At 34.7% G+C, this 23,609-nt stretch overlaps 1 protein-coding gene across 4 annotated transcripts in view; it reads left to right on the top strand.

Moving 5' to 3' along the window:
• LOC150092685 (uncharacterized) overlaps window positions 1-23,609 on the top strand; it is a 491,968-nt gene that overhangs the window by 342,381 nt on the left and 125,978 nt on the right. For all 4 annotated transcript variants that reach the window (XM_090414354.1, XM_090414355.1, XM_090414357.1 and 1 more), the window contains exon 14: window positions 13,650-13,874. In XM_090414354.1, coding sequence (XP_090270480.1) covers window positions 13,650-13,874 — 225 coding nt within the window. The remainder of the gene's footprint in view (window positions 1-13,649; window positions 13,875-23,609) is intronic.

A 23,609-nucleotide genomic window follows, 5' to 3' on the forward strand; every position in this document is an offset into this window, starting at 1 on the left:
ACCAGTATGCATATACCCTGGGTAAATTGCTCATTTCTATTTATTATAATTAAATCCGAGTTTGCATTTAGAATGACGGTAAAACCTGGTTGAAAATATGCATTAAATAATACTACATTTATCTGAATAATTGATTACCCAGTTTAAATTATATCTAATGTCTGTATATATATACACAATAAAATGACGATTTTCTTACTAAGATTCTAGTCACTCACTTTTTTCCAAATTGGTTTTTTATTTGATAGGTCTAGGATTTAATCAGCTGATACATGTCACTCTTCCAAAGCACTTGTAACTGCATTAACTCACCTGATACTAGCTAAACAAAATTCATGGGAGGACTTTGGCAAGAATATAGCAAATAAATATCAAGAAGGTGGCAAAATATTCTGGAGGTTGTTGAAGAAGCTTAGGAATGGAGGAAAGAGTGTTGTAAAAGGAGTTAGAGATGATAAAGGTGACATGAAAACAGGAGAAAAAGATATCCTTGAAGTATGGAGTAATTACTTTGAAAAACTGCTAAACGAAACAAGCAGTGATGACAGCACAGTGATAAAAAACACTGACCAGGCATGTAGTCAGGAATACATATCCATACTTGAAGTAGAAAAAGCCATCAAAAGTCTGAAATGTGGAAAGGCAGCTGGAGTAGATGATATTAGACCATAAACACTCAAGTATGGAGGTATAAAAGTTTTACAGTGGCTACACTGCATAGTTCAGAGGGCCTGGACAGAGGGACAAATTCCAGATGATTGGAGTAGAGCTCTCATAGTACCAATAAAATAAAAAGGAGAAATAAATAAAACTGAATGTGAGAATTACAGAAGTATTTCCCTATTGAGTGTTCCTGGCAAGATCTATGCACGTATACTTGGGAAATGGTTGAGAAGAATTGTGGAAGAAAAGCTTGGTGAAGAACAAGCTGGATTCAGGCCAAATAGAGGCTGTCAGGATCAGATCTTCACTTTACGACAAATGGTTGAGAAAGCATGGGAATATAACAAAGATCTGTATTTAAGTTTTGTCGATTTGGAAAAGGCATATGACAAGGTACCAAGAGAGAAGCTATTCAATACGCTGCAGTTATATGGTGTCAATGGCACTATATCAAGCAATACTTAGTCTTTATTTGAGTTGTAAGTCAGCAGTTAGAATTGAAGGAAGTACAGGAAGATGGTTTAATGTTAAATCTGGTGTGAGACAAGGATGTACATTATCCCCTCTGTTATTCATTATCTGTATAGATCACATTATGAAGGAAAGTGGTATTAAACATGATATCAAACTTGGAGATGTTAATGTCAGCTCTTTGCTTTATGCGGATGATATTATACTTCTGAATAAATCCTACTAGTTTGCAAGATTCCCTGACTAAATTGAATAACTGTTATAATAGATATGGTATGAAGGTCAGTAATAAAAAGACAAAGACAATGAAAGTAGGCAGAATCATTGAAAATGTCAACTGTGTTGTGAATGGAGAACCTGTGGAACAAGTAAAACATTTCAGCTACTTAGGCACGATTTTTACTGAAGATGGTAAATTAAATATAGAAATAGACAACAGAATCAGCAAAGCTGGTATGGTGGGAAGTCAATTGAATAAATTGATATGGAATAAGAGAGAAATTAGTCGGAACACTAAATTAGCTGTATAAAAGACAGTGTTCAAACCAGTTTTAACTTATGGATCTGAGAGCTGGGTCAGAAGTAAAACACTTGACCAAAGACTAGAGACCGCAGATATGAGAGTCCTGAGAAAGATTAGAGGCGTGAACAGATGGCATCAATGGCAATATCATATTAAAAATGAGGATATTAGGAAAGAACTTGACATTGTCAGCATCCAGGAATGCATTAGCAGAGCTAATCTCATGTGGTATGGTCACTTAAATAGAATGGGAGAGGAAAGATTAGCAAAACAAGTGTTCTCTGCCAGGTTGGCAGGAAAACGCCCCAGAGGAAGACCAAGATATAGGTGGATTGATATGGTACAAAGTGCCTTAGATGATAGAAATATAAGATCTGATAATGTTGGAGTCTTGACAAGTAACAGACTGATTTGGAGGAAAATTGTAGATAGGAAGCTAGTAATGATGTAATTTTTTCATGTAGTACTGTCATATCCTGTACACCCCTTGAGGGTACATGGCAGGAATTTGATGATGATGATGAGGATTTAATCAGCTGATACATGTCACTCTTCCAAAGCACTTGTAACTGCATTAACTCACCTATGTTTTGCTCTTTCTTTAGTTTTTCATTACTATTGATACCATCCAATTACCACTATAATTTTCCCTAGAACTCTCATATTAGGAGATTCCAGCTTGATTATCTATTTCTAATCTAGCTTTCCAATGTTAAAAATTGAAGTCATCTGAATTCTAGTTGACTCCTATTAAATTGGATGGAATATTGCCTTCTGTGCTGGAGTTCTGGCTAATTTCTCAATTGTTCCATATAGATTTGCATCTTCACTAAAAACTGCCTAAATAGCTGAAGTGTGTAATATGTTCTATAGCTTTACTGATAATGTAGTTGATGTTTTCTGTTTCTCTGTATATTTTGTGTTTTATTGCTGATTTCTTCTAAATTTATAGCAGAATCATTTAATTAGTCTAAAGACTTAAAGACATATAGCAAAAGATAATTCATATACATAATAGGGTGGTCTGAAATGTTCTCGGCCTAACAATGAAAAAAGAATTTATAATTTCAAAATTATTTTTATTTTTCACAGAATCTCGCTTAAGACTAATACATTTATTCCAGTGATGCTCCAGCACCATTATCCCATCCCTGTAGTGGTTCTCAGTAAGATCTGCAATATACCCCTCTACAACTGCAATCACCGCTTGATTCAAAGAAAAACGCTGACTAGCAAGAAAGAGTTTTAGTTTTTGGAAGAGACAGAAGTCAGAGGAAACCAAATATAGGGAATAGGGTGGATGTTCCAACAATTCATAGTGCAGATCCCTTAATTTTCTCATTGCCAAAACACCTTTGTGGGCAGGTGCATTGTTCTGATGAAAGATGATTTTTTTCTTCTGTGAACAGGGTCTTTTCTCACAAATTTTTTCATCTAGTCTGATTAAAAGATTGGAATAATATTCCCTGGTTATTGTTTTATCCTTTTCAAGATAATTAATAAACAAAATGCCTTTAGCATCCCAAAATCCGATGCCATGACCTTTCCTGCTGATGGAACTGACTTTGTCTTCTTGCGCTGAACAATCGGCTTCTGTCCACTATTTTGGCCGCTGTTTGGATTCTGGTGTGTAACGGTGAATCCAAGTCTCATCCATAGTAATAAATTGATACACAAAATTAGTTTTATTCTTGTTAAAATGCACCAAGCACTGTTCAGTGATTTTCATGCGAGTCCATTTTTGATTTGCTGTGAGCAAGCATGCACCCATCTTGCGCAAAGCTTTTTCATATGCAATTCTTCATGCAAAATATATCCTACACATTCTTTTGAAATGCCTATAGTCTCAGCAATTTCATGCACTTTGACTCACCAGTCATCCAATACCATATCGTGCACTTGATCAATGATTTTTGGTGTTGTTACACTTTTTGGACGTCTTTCATGTGGATTGTTTTCAAGGCTGGTACGGCCATGTTTAAACTCGGCAGTCCATTTCTTAATTGTCAAAATGAAGGAGAAGAGTGCCCATAAACTTTGATGAACTTCAAATGAATTTCTTTTGCCGTTAAACCTTCTTTTATAAAGAATTTTATAACTACATGATACTCAATTTTATCCATTTCAAGGGATACAAACAATGCTTTTGTTTCAGACAGCTGTATAAAAGAAACTACTTGATAGAATGACTTGCAATTTTACATGGATGCTTATGACAGATGTACTAACTTAAAAAAAAAAAAAAAAAATCTCTTACCGATAGTGTTGCCATCTATGGTCGAGGCCGAGAAACTTTCAGACCATCCTCATAGAGTAAAGAAGTATGCTTAATATCTCATTCGAATATCAGGTTTCATATCATTTTCCTTAATCAGGTATATACAGATTATAAATAACAATAGCAATAGTAGGCTTTAAACGTGATTTAACACCATATCATCTTCCTATATATCCTTTAATTCGAACTGCTGCTTTGCACCTTTAAATATAAGAAATGTATCACTCTGTCCAGTTCCATTTACACCATACAGCTGTATTTCACCATACAGGTGCAATGCAAACTGTCTTTTTCTTGGTAAATTATCATGTGATTTTTCAAGATCAACAATTTAAGTAGAAAACATTATGCTATCACAGAAATTAAGATAGCATAATATGAAATATTATGCTATCTTAATTTCTCAATCATTGTCCATAAGATGTTTTGTCTTGGCAGTCCGTGCTTGTTCTTCAACAATTTTCCTTAGTAATTTCTTTATGGAAAACAGTTGTTTTGCATAAATCTTATCTGAAACACTAGTAGTTCTCTACTTCTAATTCTTCTGTAGTTCTCAAATTTGGTTTTATTTTCTTATAAAGTGGAATTTTATAAGAAAGAATAGTGACATCTCTTTCCATTCATCTGGAATTTGACCTTACAATCATTCTTGATGTTTGTATATGATTCACTAACAAATAAGATATGTTTTGATAACAGATAACCAGTTTTAACTCATCATTTTTTTTTTTATTTATACTGATGTATTTTCTCAATTTTTATAAATTGAAAATTTACAGATATTAGTAGCTGTTGGGAAACATTTACTTTTTTCTTGGTTTTTTACTTATGTTTAGCAACCTCCTGAAGATGCTGTTAGCTATATGGACAGTGAAACGTGTTGAGGAAATACCTCTAATATAAATAAAAAACATATATGAGTTAAAACCTGGTTATTTATTATTAAAGCATTCAAAAATATAATAAATTTAGTTTAATCCTTTATCCAAGTGTAAGCAAACAAAGTTTGCACCTGAAGTATCTTCAGGACTGAGGTAACTCATGGTAAAGGTGGACCAAGCTCTCAACACTACTTGTCTTAGTCTTTCCCATAATGCAAAGCACATCTCCTTGCAGACATGTACAATGCTATACATTAAGGAAAGGACTACTACCCAGACTGGATTGCTTCCACCTTAGGATCACCACCTCTGGGTCTAGCTCCCACTGACGAGACCTCAATAAAGAAACCGGTCTGGATAGTGGCTCTTCCCTTAATACATAGCATTATACATGTCTGCAAGGACATGCATTTTGCATTATGGGAGATACGAAGACAAGTAGTGATGAGAGCTTGGTCCACCTATACCACGAGTTGCCTCAGTTCTGAAGATACTTCAGATGCAAACATTACACTTGGATAAAGGATTAAACTAAATTTATTAGTCTAACCAAGTGGGGAAAAACTTTCAACATTCAAAAATATGCAGTATAGGCAACTCTGACCATAACTATGTCCATATTTCCTTTTCTACATATCTGTTTTCTCCCAATAAATCTCAACCTCATACACTATAGAACTACAACAGTACCAGTTGGGATAACCTCTAGGATTTCTGTGCCTCTTTCCATGGTCGGATTGTTTCTGCTCATCATCAGCATCATCAAATTCCTGATATATATCCTCAGTGGGTGTAAAGGATACTATGATAGTACAACAGAATATCATGATAGTATAACATTTGGTCATCTAAGAAGTCCAAAAGACATGATTAATATGTTCTGTAAGTAGTATGTTCTTAGGTAGTATGATCACTTAATGGAAGAGGAAAGTTTAGTAAGTAGATGTTTGATATAAAAAAAGACAATAGAAAGACTGAGATCTGGATGAATGATGCAGTTAGAATACTTAAGAAGAAGAAGATAGCTATATGAGAATTCTATTTTTGAATCATCCAGAATTCAACCTTTTGAATTCAGCCTTCTGAATTTAGCATTTCTAGTTGAATCCTCTTACTCCAGGCTGTCTCTTCAACCAATTTTGTTTAGCATGTAAACATTTTATTTAAAATAAAATGTTTAACTTAAATCTAATTAACACCACAATACAATCTAATTCCCTCACAATTTTTAACTAGTATCATTATTTTTTTTTTCTGAACTAAACAACTTAGCTTTCAGAACTCTCCAAACACACGCCTTCCATCATACACCACTTGATGGCTCGTAGTCCAACAAAATATTGCACTTTCTACAAACCCATACCTTCTTTCATCCCTTGTTCACTCTTTCTACAAACAGATCTACACATTTTGTCATACATACATGTTACACCCATGACATTGAACCATTCTCAAAAAAAATCTACACCATAGTCCCATTTTGTTTCATTCAAGGAAAGCTTAAAAATTTAGGGGAGAGAAAAAAAGTCAGTTACAAACTGACAAAGCCCACCATCATGCAATTATGCAGTTATGTTAAGATATCAAAAATCAACATTATTATACTAAAATGCACACCAATTACTACACAAAATAATGCTTATCTTTTCCAGAGCTCTTTACCAACAAGCTGGTATGTTGCAGCCCTCTGTTATTTTATTGAAAACTTTCTCATGATATCATGTTATTGTATCATTAATTCTTTAATGATACATGGGGTACACGGTCCCCCCTCTTGGGAGGACCCTGTAATCCCCTAGAGAGCGTGTCCCCTGGGTCAGATAGGGAGCCCACTGTGTGTGTACACGGTGGGGTGGTCCGAATATACTGAATAAGGACTCATGGACCAACAGAGCCATAAGGGGCAATCATCTTGATTGTAAGAGAAGTGGCACTCCCATGGACCCCCCTAGCTGGATCTTTCCTCTCCTTCTTCTACTTTGAGGAAGATCCATTTACTTTAATCTTTCCTATAAGACCTTATCAGCCAACTCTTCTTATTTTATGACCCTTATGCTACTCGAGGGCCATGGGGTCTCTTCATTTCTGACCTTAAAACTATGCCCTCAATATAAACCTTACTATAATTCTTCTATAATCTACTCTTTCCCTCTTCAATATACCCTATTCCTCCTATGGGTTTAAATTTGGAAGAAGGCTAGTTCAGAAGCCTTAAGGTAGCAGCCATATCACTGAACTATTCCATCATCAGGTTAGTACCCTGACATGGAGAACATAATTCTACTTGTAAGCTGACAGAAAAAGATAATCGGATTGAATTTATGGGAAACGACCCTGGAATGGAAAAGGTAAAACAAAAATGGAAACGACAAAATATAATACACATAGCAAACTGGAATGTAAGAGGAATAGCATATAAAGAAATAGAATTAGACCAATTATTAAATGAAAGAAATTTTAAAATAGCAGTAATCACTGAAACAAAAAAGAAATTAAAAGGAACTATGAGAACCAAAAATTTTAATGTGATATACAGTGGAGTCAACAAAGACCAAAGAGCACAAGCAGGAGTCATGATTTGGATTCATAACTCCCTTTCAAAACAGTTAAAACATTATAAATTATGGAATGAAAGAATAATAGAAGCTAGAATAAAAATAGATAGAGTCTATTTAACAATAATTGGTTTATATGCCCCAGAAGAAGGAAGAGAACAGGATAATATTGATTTTTATAATCAGCTACAAAACATATAATAAAATAAATAAAAATGATTACGTAATTTTAGCAGGAGACTTAAATGCAAGAATTGGAAACACGAAAATTAATAATAATATAGGAATACATGGAGAACATACTCTAAACAGGAATGGTAAAAAATTGATTGACTTTGTAGTTTATAATAACCTAAAAATAATGAATTCCTTCTATAAACATAAAGACATACATAAATATACTTGGGCAACAAGAGGATGGAAATCAATATTAAATTACTTTATATTAAATGAAAAGACATCAAAATTTTCACTAGATGTTAGAGTTCACAGAGGATATGAAATAAGCAGTGACCACTTCCTTGTTAAAATAAAATTAAGATTACCACCTAAATGGCTACAAGTAATAAGAACACAAAGAAAGATTGAAACATTTGTTTATAAAACTAGACTATTGAATGACACAAATGTACAATGGCTATATGAACAAAGAATTAACCAATATCTAGATAAAATAATACAAAATGAAGAAATAGAAATAGAATGCTTAATATAAAAATGATACTAAATGCAGCAGCAAATGAAAGCTTAGTAAAGACCAAAAAATTCAATAAAAAGAAAAAACTGAAGATCTGGGATGATACAATCAAAGAAATAATCAAAAAGAAAAAAGAAGCCTATCACAAATGGTTAAGCAGTAAAAGATTAGAAGATGAAATAGAATATAAAAGAATAAGAGCCATAGCTAAAAGAGAAGTCAGAAAAAGACATAGTGAATCATGGAACAAATTTGTTTGTAATTTAGAACATGATTTATATAAAATAAGACCCAGTGTATACAAGATTTTGAAACACTTAAATGCAGATACCAAAGAAAACATAAAATTAAACACTGAATTGAAATTAGAATTTCTAAATTACTACACAGAACTGTGGACAGACAAATATTTTAAAAAAGACAACTGCCAAACAATTAACGAAAATGAAAAGGAAATAACTAAAGAAGAATTAGAAATCAGCCTGAAAGAAACAAGAAACGGAAAATCACCTGGAGAAGATAAGCTAGGTTCAGAACTATATAAATACGCAGGAACAAGATTCAGAGAAAGACTCTTATTATTTTTAAATAAAAATATTCAACTGGTATCCCCCCAATAGAATGTGAAAAAAGCAATTGTGGTTCCTATCTTTAAAAAAGATAATAGAGTGACGCTAAAAACTATAGAGGTATCAGTATACTAAATTCCTGTTACAAAATATATAGCAGAATCTTAAATAGCAAACTAATGAAATATTCCGAAAACTTTAATTTAGAAGTACAGAATGGATTTAGAAAAGGACGATCATGTATAGACCCGGCCTTTTGCCTAAAATTAATAATAGAGAAAAGAAGAGAATACAATTTAGAAACACATTGCATTTATTGACTTTAAAAAAGCATTTGACAAAGTTAAAAGAAACATATTATTTAACATATTAAAAGAGACAAAGTGGCCCTTCCCTTAATGCATAACATTATACATATCTGCAAGGAGATGTGTTTTGCATTGTGGGAGATACTGAGATAGGAGTGATGTTAGCTTGGTCCACTTTGCTATGAGTTTCCCGGTGTTGTACTACCTTATCCCAGTCTTGAAGATGTTTTCAGATGCAAACTTTGTTTTCTTACACTTGGATAAAGGATTAAACTAAATTTATTAAAGACAAAATACCAAATAATATCCTATAAGCTATCACAAGTATATATGAAAATAATCAAATACAAATAAGATTAAATCATGAGCTATCATATACAAGAGAGATAAACCAAGGTGTTCAACAGGGATGTCCCCTCTCAGCAACTCTTTTTTAATATCTACTTAACAACAGCAGAAATGAAGTTTATGAGAAAAACTGCAAAGTATACCCTATTTGATCACAAAAGAAATTAAGAAATTATGAAAGAATTAAACTAAGAACCAGTAATAGAAAAAATTAAAGAATATAAACATAAATGGATGGAACATGTTCAAAGAATGAAAACAGAAAGATTATCAAAACAAGCCTTAAAGTACAAGCCATTAGGAAAAAGAAAACCAGGATACTCTTAAACGATTCAACAATGACTTTTAAGGCTGAACAGGCCATGCTAGGCCTAAATCCTTGATATGCATGATGATGATGATGATTATTTAATGATACATTAAAATCATTTAAAAATCATTTACTTATTGATTTCATGTAGTACTATAATAGTATACTGTACATACCTTGAGAGCACATATCAGAAATCTAATGATGACGATGATGATAGTATAATTTTGCTACCTGCCTTTTTACTTTCTAAGTCATTATTCTTTTTAAACCTCATTGAACAGACCTGAGCACAGCACGAGAATGGTCTGAAAAATTCTTCTCCTCGACCATAGATGCTAACACTATTGGCAAAATTTTTTTTTTTCTGAGTTGGTACATCTGTCATAAGCATGCATGTGAAATTGCAAATCATTCTAACAAGTAGTTTCTTTTATACAGCTGTCTGAAGCAAAAGTGTTTTCTGTATCTCTTGAAATGGATAAAATTGAGTATCGTGCGGTTATAAAATTCTTTGTAAAAGAAGGTTTAACGCCAAAAGAAATTCATTCGAAGTTCATATAAGTTTATGGGCATTCTTCTCCTTCATTTTTAACAATTAAGAAATGGGTTCCGAGTTTAAACGTGGCCGTACCAGCCTTGAAGACCATCCACTTGAAGGACGTCCAACAAGCGTAACAACACCAGAAATCATTGATCAAGTGCACGATATGGTATTGGATGACCAGCGAGTCAAAGTGCGTGAAATTGCTGAGACTATAGGCATTTCAAAAGAACACATATTTTGCATGAAGAATTGAAAAATATATGAAACAAACATATGAAAAGACTTTGCGCAAGATGGGTGCTTGTTTGTTCACAGCAAATCAAAAATGCACTCGCATGAAAATCTCAGAATAGTGCTTGGAGCGTTTTAACAAGAATAAAACTGATTTTGTGCGTTGATTTATTACTATGGGTGAGACTTGCATTCACCATTGCACACCAGAATCCAAACAACAATCAAAACAGTGGAGAGGAGCCGGTTGTTCAGCGCCAAAGAAGACAAAGTTGGTTCCATCAGCAGGAAAGGTCATGGCATCGGTGTTTTGGGATGCTAAAGGCATTTAGTTTATTAATTATCTTGAAATGGGTAAAACAATAACCAGGAAATATTATTCCAATCTTTTAACCAGACTAGGCAAAAAAATTTTTGAGGAAAGACCCAGAGTGTAGAAGAAAAAAATCATCTTTCATTAGGACAATGCACCTGCCTACAAAGGTGTTTTGGCAATGGGAAAATTAAGCGATCTGATCTGCACTATGAATTGTTAGAACATCCACCCTATTCTCTATATTTGGCTCCCTCTGGCTTCTGTCTCTTCCTAAAACTAAACTCTTCCTTGCTGGTCACCATTTTTCTTCAAATCAAGAGGTGATTGCAGCTGTAGAGGGATATTTTGCAGATCTTACTGAGAACCACTACAGGGATGGGATTATGATGCTGGATCATCGCTGGAATAAATATATTAGTCTTAAGGGAGATTATGTTGAAAAATAAAAATAATTTTAAAATTATAAATTCATGTGTTCATTGTTACGTCGAGAACTTTTTAGACCACCCTCGTAGTTCAGAATGTGGCCTGATCAGGGCCTTATACATTGGACCCACCATAACCACATCTCTACTAGTCGTTGCCCTTCTCACTATTAGCAGTAATCCTCTAATTATCTTCACCACTTTTGCAATAGAACCTCTTAACATTCAGTTTCTATCACCATCATTCCAAGATCCCTTGTCTCCTCTCCACTTCCTTTAATCTAGTTCTACCAGTAGAGTATTTTCAGGTTTTGAATTTTTTAGATTTTGAATTTTAGGATTTCCTTTGTAAATCTGTTAGCTATATATTATGCTGAAATTCCAAGTCATTCACCAACATTCCTAGCTTATTCATATCCTTCTGAAGAACCATGACATGAGCAGTATTACTAATAACCCTCTCCAACTTAAAATTATTTGCAAATAAATGAATATCTCTTGCATTGTAGGGACATTATCATAGACAATGAAGGTTAAACAATAATAGTCCTAGTACTACCCTCTCCGGAACTTGTCTTTTAACCTGCCTTCTTCCAGATTCTTCCCCCACACAACAGATGACATATCTCAGACAGCTGATTGTCAGTTCAATCCATTAGTCTGATATCGAAATCCATATAGTGCAAAGTAAATATTACCTTGTAAACTTATCCATAAAATCCATAAAATTTACAGCATATGCATATTCCCTCACGAGGCTTTATGGAACTATTGCAGTAATTTGGGCAGACTTTAATACACAGTTTTGCTAGAGATGCCCTTATTATGTCTATAGTCACAAGTTCTTTTTGTATGTATATAGCAATAAATAAAGTGCTCTTATATCATAATCATCATCAATTCCTGATATATACCTTCAAGTGATATACAGGATACTATGATAATGCTACATAACTAAGTTTATATTTTTACTAGCTTCCTACCAACAGTTTCAATATTGTCAGATAGTGACATCAGATAAATGCAATTTCAGTCCTCCTAAATTTTGGACATTATCTAGATCTTTTTCCTCCATCAAGCATATCTAGCACCTCCTTGAAAACTTTCCCATTTTGTTTAAGTGACTATATCACCTCTGATTAGCTCTGCTAAAACATTTTTAGGCTGCAGTATTTATTGGAAATTCTCTTACATTATTTGGGTTAATTAATTTAAAAGTAGATCTTTAAAGTAATATAGTTTTTGATTTGTTTTGATGGGAGTTCTTTTTAACACAACCTCTTCCTTTTCTTTTTTTTAATATAAGACTCTGATCAGACCACGCTTAGACTATTGTTCTCAGATCTGGTCCCCAGGATTTGAAGGGGATAAATTAACTGTGGAAAGGGTACAGAGGCGGATAACAAAGATGGTTTCAGGACTGTACAATGTTAGTTATGAGGATCGGCTGAGGGAGTGTGGACTGCAGAGTTTGGTGGATAGAAGAAGGGTAGGTGATATGATTGAGACTTTTAAATTGTTGAGATGTGGTTACAGGGTTGACACTAGGAAGTTCTTTCGCTTGGTTGAACAGCGGTAAGGAGTCATGACAAGGGGCCATCCCTGGAAGTTACGAAAGGAAACCGTGAGAATGAGGGTGAGGAGTGGTTTCTTTGCATGAAGGGTGGTTGAACCATGGAATGCATTGCCTGATGGAGTGGTGATAGTGAGAACGGTCAATGCATTTAAGGAGTGGTATGATAGACTTTGTGTTTCCTAGGAGGGACCTCCCTCGATGAGACTTGATAGACTTGTGTTTCTTAGAAAGGACCTCCCACGATGAGTCTTTGGACTCATGGAGGCCAGAATAATAATAATATAAAACACAATGCGGACTAAACATATAAGTGCATGCTGTGTTATATAACTAATATAACACACATTAATCAATTCTTTCTTTTAAGGTTACACGGTGGTCAACATTCATAGTGCAGAATTTATGGAGATACAACACATATGTTAGAATAATTACTTTACTTAACGTTAAGCAAGTAACAATCGGCATTTTGATCTTTGTGTTGAGGTCATCATCTGAAAAACATACATATGTTCAATATACAAGCTACATGCTGCTGCACTATACCAGAGGTCAGGCTAGGATAAATGATTAACAAACATTTAGATTCATTTTACTTTTGTATAGTTCAGCTTGTATATGTACAATATACAAGCATGTAGCTTGTATATTGTAAATGTGTATTTTTTCCTGGTCATGACCTCGATACAAAGATGAAACGTCGATTGTTAGTTGCTTAAAGTTCATCATCATCATCATCATCAAATTCCTGCCATGTACCCTCAAGGGGTGTATAGGTTGCTTAAAGTTAAGTAAAGTAATTATTCTAGCATGTGTACAGTATGCACATAAATTCTTCACTATGAACACATTCATCAATGACTGTGCTATAGTACTGACTTTATTTTAATGCAATATTTTCCCACATATTTTATTTCTCTTAGTTTGTTGTTGTTCTTGTTATTTTCATAGGTGGATACAAAGGAACAGCTAAAAAATGTTGCCAATATGAGGATTGTAAGATATCAATATCTTCCTGAATTTGCCCAGCATGCTGGACTCTCTGAAGATGAATTGACAGACACTGGCATATTAGCTCAAGAAGTTCAAACCATACTCCCTGAAGCTGTCAAAGAGGCTGGAGATATTGTGTTGTCTACTGGACAACATATTGAAAACTTTCTTGTTGTAAATAAGGTAAATTCATGTTTTATCTTTCTTCATAATTATATTTTACTTACAAGATAAAAATTAAAGATAACAGTTTAAAATATGTTGACACCTTGTTATATGAGTGGATAGTGTATCTGAAAAGTTTGGATTTATATTTTACAGTGGATACAGATTATTTCTTTTAAGGTTACATGGTGATCAGCATTCATAGTGAAGAATTTATGGAGACACAATGCACATGTTAGAATAATAATAATAATAATAATAATTATTATTATTATTATTATTGTTATGTGATACCTCCAGGGAGTCCAAAGACTAATCAAGGGAGAATGTGCCAACAGCATCGAACGATTGAACCCCTTCCAACTATTAACCTCGCTCAAACTTGCTTAACTTTTTGTGTGAACCATTAGTAGCAGAGGCTCTACCAATCAACCAACCTTTGCTGGCTTAATTACTTAACATTAGGAAAGTAACATTCGACGTTTCGACCTCTGTATTGAGGTCATCATCAGGAAAACTACATATTTATAACATACAAGCTACATGACGGCCTGGTTGGCCGAGTGGTTAACGTATCCGCTCTCCTGACAAAAGGCTGTGGGTTCGAATCCGGACATGGATGTTTGTGATTGTTTGTGTGGAAATACTAGCGGTGGTGGGTAGATGGCATTGGTGTAGTTGGTGGAGATAGAGAGTTGTAGAGTAGATGCCCTCCCTTTGGACTCCCTGGAGGTGCCATGTAATAATAATGATACTGCACTATACAAAAGTAAAATGAATCTTAATGGTTATTAATCTTTTAACCTAGCCTGACCTCTTGTAGGGAAAAAAATTAATTAATTAAATAAATAAATAAAATATATAAAATAAAATAAAATAAATTAACCAAATAAACAAAATCTAAATAAACCAAATAAATTAAAAACAAAACTACATTAAACATGTCTAACGTCCTCTCGTATTGAGATTTTCTTCTGGGGTTGTTATAAGGGTTACAGAGGGATCCTCCACATTCTTGGAATAATTAATCTGTCATTTTTGTTCAGGTTTGGATAATGTTTTAGCATTTCACAAGCTTCTTTGAATTTTCTCTCAAACCAGGTTTTGGTGTGGTGTAGGAAGACCTACATTGATTGGAGAAGATAATAAGAAGAAATTAAGAAGATAGAAAGATAAAAAATAAAAAAAAAAGAGGTGGAGTGCTATTGATGATAGAAAAAGAGTTATGTCCATACAAGGTAGAGATACAAAGGAGGAAACAGTGATAGTGGTTTTTAGGCAGTATGGTGTGAGATAGAGGTGAACAAAATGAAATTCTTCGTTGGATATTGATATGGATCCAGTAATATAATATGGAGGGTAGTGACCAGGACCTGTAAAAGCAAATGAGAAAAGGGTGATTGTTATTATGAGTGATTTTAATTACAGCAATATAGATTGGGATGAAGAGGTAGCAACTGGAAGTAAAGAAAATAAGTTGATTGAGTTTTTGATGGACAACTACCTCAGGCAGTGTGTAACACAGGACACTCGAGGATTGAAGGTCATGGATTTGATCATCTCATCAGTGGATCTTTTTATAAATGAGGTGTCAAATCTCCCTCCACTTGGTGAGAGTGACCATGAAGTGATTACCTGGGTGATGCCAACCATGTGAGGAAAGGGTATATGTGGAAGAAAAGCTGGTGATAATGAGTAGCTTGGGAGACAGCTTGTAGCTGTAGCATGAAATGAGGAGTTTGGTAGAAAGGTGATCAATGCTGCTTGGGAGATATTCAAGAACTATCTAGCAGAAGCAATGTCAAAATGTATTCTAAGTGTCAGAAGATTAAGGTGGGTGTGAAGTGGATGAATGAAGAGATCAAGCATGCAATACAGAGAAAAAAAAGGTATTATGGAGGCAACATCAGAGGAGTGATAATAATCAGTTCCATGAGGAATACAAAGAACAGGCAAGGAGGGTGACTGAGTTGGTAACAGTAGCAAAAGTGAAGCATGAGCAGCAGTTAGTTAGTGAAACCAAAAAAGAAACCTAAGGAGTTCTACATATCGAAGGAGTTCTTTCGATATGTAGTCTGCAAAAAAAAAAAAAAAAATGAATGATTATGGAAGGATGACATTGATCAGAGAAAATGATATAATGATATAAATGAAAAGGACAACTGCTGCAGAGGATATAGTTGAGATATTTAATGAGCAGTTAATTAATGTCCTGTGTATGTGATATCGTGAACAGTTTGAGAACAGTGGATGAAGACGAGGAGAGACTCACTCTGAGTGAGGAAGAAGTATATCAGGAATTAAGCAAACTTAATATAAATAAATATGTGGGACTTGATATATCACCATGTATTTTGAAGGAGCTCAGATGTTAATAATATGCACAGCTGCATGGTTTAGTTATTATCTTCATTACCCATCGCTGTATCTCTTTGAATCCCTGGATTCAAATCACTGCTAGAATGTGATTGAGCTGGTCTCATATGGATGTGGCAGGATTTTTCTCATAGAAAGTGAGGTTTTTCATCTCACAAAGCAGGCAAACTGGCCAGATGAACATATGCAATTTGCAAACATAGTATATATCTGCTTATAGGTGGAGGTGTTTGAGCAAAAAAATTAATAACTTAATCTTTTCAATTATCCCTCTGTCGCCTCAAAACCCAGGGGAGCATATGGGGACATAGTAGTTTTATATGTGGTCTTATCAAAGCCTTGTAAATGGGGAGAATAATTTTTTTCTTACAAGTTGATATTCTTTTCAGTTATGCAGCTAACTTAACTACCTCAGCAATGTGGCCCTAAACTTTAACTCTCTGTCCACTGTGACACACAAGTATATAGATTAATTGACTACTTGCCACAGATTCTCATTTATGTAATACTCTGCCAACAGCGTCCTCCATCAGAAATGCATAATTTACATAATGGCATTCATTGTCATTTGCTCATATAAGTGGTCTGTTCAAACTCTCCAACTTAGCATCATCATCAGTTAAGCAACAGTGACCCAAGTACAGATCTCTGTGGTACAATACTGCTCATTCTCTTCTGTTTGTTTCAGTACCTCCATATATCACTTGTCAGTCAGCACGCTCCTATTCATGTCATAAGTTTATTTTGCATTCTTATGATTTTGTATAACATTTTCACATATAGAATCATGTCAGATTCTTAACCAGCTTCTCTAATACCATGATAACCATGCCAGAGATATTGATTAGTTTGGAATTCACTCATCTGTTCTAGCTCTACTCATGTATAATGGAATTATCTGTCATATTCATTAGGGGTCATGAAAATGCTGAGACTCAAGTTGACCAACAAACAGGTTAGTGCTAAAGTAATGTGCAAGAGAAGAATGTCCTGACCTGATTGTTAGTCAACTTGTGTCTCAGCACTTGCATGATCCCCTAATGAACAGAAGAGTAAGATAATTCCATTAAGTCAATCTGACTTCTGCATTCAAATCATCATCAATTTTTTTTATATGTACCCTCAAGAGGTGTGTGTACAAGATACTATGACAGTACTACATAATTAAGTTTATATATTACTAATCTCGTATCAACAGTTTTTCTCCAAATTAGTATATTGCTTGCTGGCATCCTAAACATTGTCACATCTCACATTTTGGTCTTCATTACCCATCACTAGATCCTCTTCCATTCTGTTAAAAAGACCATACTTTGATTAACTATACATAATAAATAACGGAAAAACTCACGTAGAAATATTATTTAATAGTATAATTTTCGCCTGTGTGTCACAGGCATCTTCAGTACAATTAAGCTCAAAATTAAACACTAACTGACAATTCCAAAAAGCGCCACCTAAGTAGCTGGTGTAAGATAACTAAAAAGGTCAATAACTTTCCTAAAAAAAAAAAAAAAAAAAAAAAAAAAAAATTAATACAATAAAAAGTTAGGAAAGATTAGCTGATTTGTAAAGTACTATCTCCCATAAAGGGGATAGACGTAAGCCGTCGGATCTGTTTAAGTTAGGAGAATGAAGTAGAGTTTCACATGCTTCTTTATAAAGGCGTTCCATGAGAAACTGACTTTTGTGAAGAACTCTTGTCTTTCTCCAATGAACTCTGTGTCTAGTGAAGATGGCATGTTCTGCAAGTCCAGACTTTTCAGGTTTAAAGTATTCAATATAAGATTGGTGTTCTTCTAGCTGAATGGAGGCAGATCTTCCCGTTTGTCCGAAATAGCATAATCCACAAGAGCACGGAATCTGGTAGACACCTGGATGATTAAGATGTGGAAGCTTGTCCTTTGGAGAAGCGAGAAAGGTGGAGATTTTTCTAAATGGTTGAAAGGCAACAATAATATTCAGTGGTTTTAAAATTTTTTTTTTTTTTTTTGAATTTTTTTTCTTACTCTGAATTTAAAGCATTGAAATCACTAAAGAATAACAATAATTTAATAATTACGAAAGCTGATAAGGGGAAGGCTGTAGTGATTCAAGATAGGAAGGAATATGAGAGAAAAATGTCTCTTTTACTTCGCGACTATTCAACTTATAGGCCTCTTACATCGGATCCTACCCGGAGTCAATTGAAGAGACTTAATTCTCTTATAGATAATGTATCTACATGGAATGAAGATCAAAAGAAAAAACTTAAAACCTTCTTCGGTCGTCCACCTAGATTGTATGGTCTTCCAAAAGTTCATAAACCAGGCATTCTGTTAAGACCAGTCGTAGATTGTATAGGTTGCCCCACTTACAAAATCTCAAAATTTTTATCTAATTTACTCTCCTCTTCAACTAGAAGAACTGATACTTATATAAAAAATACTTTGGATTTCAAAAATAAAATTTCAGATCTTCATTTGGACGTTTCTGATATCATGATCAGTTTAGATGTTGTTTCTTTATTTACAAATGTGCCTCTTTCGGAAAGTATTGAATTACTACAACAGGAATTTCCTTCAGACATTGTAAACTTATTTGATTTTGTAATAAATTCTGGTTATTTTTCTTTTAAAAATAAGTTGTATCAACAAATTGAAGGAACAGCAATGGGTAATCCTCTCTCTCCTGCTATCTCCAATTTCTTTATGGAACATTTTGAACAACGTATCTTTGACAACATTTCTCCCAGACCTACTCATTGGTTCAGATATGTCGATGACATTTTTGCTGTATGGAATGGCTCTTCTGATGAACTTCAACAATTTCTCAATAAGTTAAACGCATTTCATCCTAGGATCAAGTTTACCCTAGAAGTAGAATCAAATAAGCAGTTAGCCTTTTTAGATCTTCTAATTCTTCGCCAACCAGATGGTAACCTACATTTCTCAGTTTATAGAAAGAAGACTCATACAGGCCATTATATCCATGCGGAATCTCATCACCATCCCAGTATAAAGGCAGGAACTATTAAAACACTGGTTCATCAGGCCCCCCCCTCCTTTTGTTCTACAGACGATCTTTTACAGAAAGAAATACGATATATAACTTCTTCCTTTCTATCTAATGGCTATAAGAATTGCTTCATTAAAAGAACTTTGAGTAGATTTAATATGTCTCCCTCTTCAAACACAGAGGAAATAACGCGCATTACTATCCCTTATATACAAGGCATCAGTGAACGTATATAAAAAAAAAAAAAAAAAAAAAAACCACTGAATATTATTGTTGCCTTTCGACCGTTTAGAAAAATCTCCACCTTTCTCACTTCTCCAAAGGACAAGCTTCCACATCTTAATCATCCAGGTGTCTACCAGATTCCGTGCTCTTGTGGATTATGCTATTTCGGACAAACGGGAAGATCTGCCTCCATTCAGCTAGAAGAACACCAATCTTATATTGAATACTTTAAACCTGAAAAGTCTGGACTTGCAGAACATGCTATCTTCACTAGACACAGAGTTCATTGGAGAAAGACAAGAGTTCTTCACAAAAGTCAGTTTCTCATGGAACGCCTTTATAAAGAAGTATGTGAAACTCTACTTCATTCTCCTAACTTAAACAGATCTGACGGCTTACGTCTATCCCCTTTATGGGAGATAGTACTTTACAAATCAGCTAATCTTTCCTAACTTTTTATTGTATTAATTTTTTTTTTTTTTTTTTTTTTTTTAGGAAAGTTATTGACCTTTTTAGTTATCTTACACCAGCTACTTAGGTGGCGCTTTTTGGAATTGTCAGTTAGTGTTTAATTTTGAGCTTAATTGTACTGAAGATGCCTGTGACACACAGGCGAAAATTATACTATTAAATAATATTTCTACGTGAGTTTTTCCGTTATTTATTATGTATAGTTATGTCTACTCACGGTTTACCTCTTTTAAAACTTCATACTTTGATTAGCCTTGCTCATGCTTGAATGCTAACAATGTTAAGTTCGTTTTTCTTAATACTCTCATTATCAGTAGTCTCTAAAATCTAATTGAATGCATTATTTCTAATCCAACTCTCAGATCCAACTTAAAACTGGCTTAACATTGTATTGTATACTGCTAGTTTAGTGTTTTGGCTAATTTCTCTCTTAAACGTGTGGACAGACTTATGTGTTCGTCGAACATGTTGTTTATTATTTTAACGGTACAATAGAACACAGACACTAAGTAAATAATTGATTTATTAACTTGATGCTGATATTTCGCTGGTATTATAACCAGCATCTTCAGAGCACAAAAACACTGTTTGTCACAATACGCGAGACTAAAACAACATGGTGTACATTAACAAAATTGTAGCAGCAACACAAAGACTAGAGTCCTGATTTTGGCGCCCTCTATCTGAAAAAAAAAAAAAAAAAATTAATACCGAACTGTTTTAAAATCAAAAACAAGTTCCACTCGGCCAAAGCCCAACGCATCTATAAACGAGCGAGTGTAGCGCTTTTACGCGAACAAATTAACACCACTCGCCGGGAATTAGCACAAGCAAATACAACCATCAGCGCATTACGAGAATCACTGCATAATATTCTAAATACTGAACTTTGGCAGATCTTAGAGAACATCACCGACGCAACGGCAAAAAAAGAATTCGACAGAGTTAAAAACCGGCACCAAAAGAAGTTCGAAAATCTACAACAACGGAACACCATACAACGACCGCAATTACAACAAGACCTCGTCGTTGTGAATCTATCGTCACTCACCTTAAGCAAAGAAGCCACAACTGCTTTAAGTCGAGGGCACAACTTTGCCATAACTCCCAAGCAAGTTCCAAAAGCCGAAATAATGGCGTCCATCGAACGAGGAATTTACGACCTGCCTCCAACAATAGCTAACAACATACGTTTAGATGTGGCCAACATCCTAATCAAGTCCAAGCCTCCAAAAAGTAATATCCCACATAAGGAATTCATTGCTATAAAAGAGCTACACAACAACAGCCAGATTACCATAACAAAAGCAGACAAAGGAAATGCAACCGTGGTGATGGACACAACTGAATATGAAAACAAAATGCACACACTATTACAAGATCAGTCAACATACAAAATTATAGATCGCAATCCCACCAACACACAAAAGAATAAGGCACGAAAATTATTAAAAAAAGTCACTTCCTGGCCCAAAGACACAGTTAACAAACTCAAACCCTTCCATGTTAGAACACCGAGGATCTATGGATCACCAAAAATTCACAAACCAGGCACACCCCTACGCCCAATTGTGGACAGTATAAATAGTCCCACATACAAACTGGCTAGACATTTAGCAAAGCTACTAGCCACTCTCACTAACAATTCTCCCTCCTTTATCAAAAATTCAGCACACCTAAAAAGCATCTTACAACACCTCACCCTAAAAAGCTCAGACTTAATAGTAAGCTTTGACATCACTTCACTATTCACAAATGTACCACTAATAGAAACCCTCAATCTACTGAAGTCACACTTCCCCCCTGATATATTTGAACTATTCAAATTCACAATACATGCAGGATATTTCACATGGAAAGGGAAAATATACAAACAAATTGATGGGACAGCCATGGGCTCCCCCCTTTCTCCCCCCCTAGCCAACTTTTACATAGAACACCTGGAAAAACAAGCAATCAATACAGCCACTCTCAAACCAACACTTTGGCTACGCTATGTTGATGATGTGCTTGCCATTTGGCCACATGGCCCTGAGACATTGAAAACATTCTTAGCACATTTAAATAGCCAACACCCAAAAATCCACTTTACTATGGAACCGGAAGCCAACAACTGTCTGCCCTTCCTGGATACACTCATCACACGTCTCCCAGATGGTTCCTTATCATTTTCAGTTTTCAGAAAACCCACACATAAAGGCAGATACTTACACAAACAATCACACCATCATCCTTCTCAACAATATGGCATATTAAAAACGCTAACCCATAGAGCGAGAGCAATCTGTTCAAATGATAAGGCTCTTACTGCTGAACTGACTCACTTACGCCACACCTTCTTGGCCAACGGCTACAATCCACAAAAAATAAACAAAATACTAAACACTCCTAAGAAACCCCTCCCACCATCCACCACAGAGAACTACAACAAAACAGTCACCATCCCTTATATTAAAGGCACATCCGAAAAGATCTCAAGAATTCTCATTAAACATAAACTACGCACTACATTCAGACCATGTAGCAAATTAGCCACCCTCATCCGCTCACCCAAGGACAGCATTCCTCCTTTATCACATCCAGGAGTCTACCAAGTACCCTGCTCATGCAATCAAGCCTACTACGGTCAAACAGGAAGAACTGTGAATATCCGCATCAGCGAACATAAACGATACGTCCGGAAATATCATTATGGGAAGTCGGGCCTAGCAGACCATGCTCTGGATACCCCTGCACACAGGATCAACTGGAAAAACACAAAAGTACTACACAGAAACCCATATAAATCAGAGAGATTGTTCTTAGAGGCGACAGAAGCCCTAAAACACACTCCAAATCTCAACAAATATGGCTGTATTAACTTGCCGAAGATCTGGGAGACAGTCATATTAAGGAAAAACTAGCACTTTTCTAGGACTCTAGCAATATATGATAGCGTTTTTTTTTTTTTTTTTTTTTTTTTTTTTTTCAGATAGAGGGCGCCAAAATCAGGACTCTAGTCTTTGTGTTGCTGCTACAATTTTGTTAATGTACACCATGTTGTTTTAGTCTCGCGTATTGTGACAAACAGTGTTTTTGTGCTCTGAAGATGCTGGTTATAATACCAGCGAAATATCAGCATCAAGTTAATAAATCAATTATTTACTTAGTGTCTGTGTTCTATTATACCGTTAAAATAATAAACAACAATTTCTCTCTTATTCCATATAAATTTATTCAACTGGCTACCCATCATACCAGCTTTGCTTATTCTGTTGTCTATTTTCAGATTTAACTTGTGCTATCATCACTAAAAATGGTGCCTTAATAGTTGAAATATTTTACTTGTTCTATAGGATCTCTGTTGAGAATGCAGGTGAAGTTTTCTATGTTCCTGCCTATTTTTATAGTTCTGGTCTTTTTTTATTGCTGATTTCATGCAAAATTTGTTACAGTTGTTATTCAATTTAGTTAGAGAATCCTGGAAACTTGCATTGAATGTGTTTAGGAGTACAACTTTATCTGCATAAAGCTAAGAGATGTTTGATATCTCTGATTCTAATATCAGGTTTAATGCCACTTTCTTTCATAATATAATCCATATAGGTAATGTATAAGAGTGGAGATAATGTGCATGTTTGTCTTAGCCCTGATTTTACATTAAACCATCCTCCTGTATTTCCTTCTATTCTAACTGCTGACTTA

The sequence above is a fragment of the Typopeltis vanoorti genome, chromosome 25 (assembly GCF_054136105.1).
Source record: "Typopeltis vanoorti isolate ZY-2024b chromosome 25, IOZ_Tvanoo_1.0, whole genome shotgun sequence".
NCBI classification, from domain to species: domain Eukaryota; kingdom Metazoa; phylum Arthropoda; class Arachnida; order Uropygi; family Thelyphonidae; genus Typopeltis; species Typopeltis vanoorti.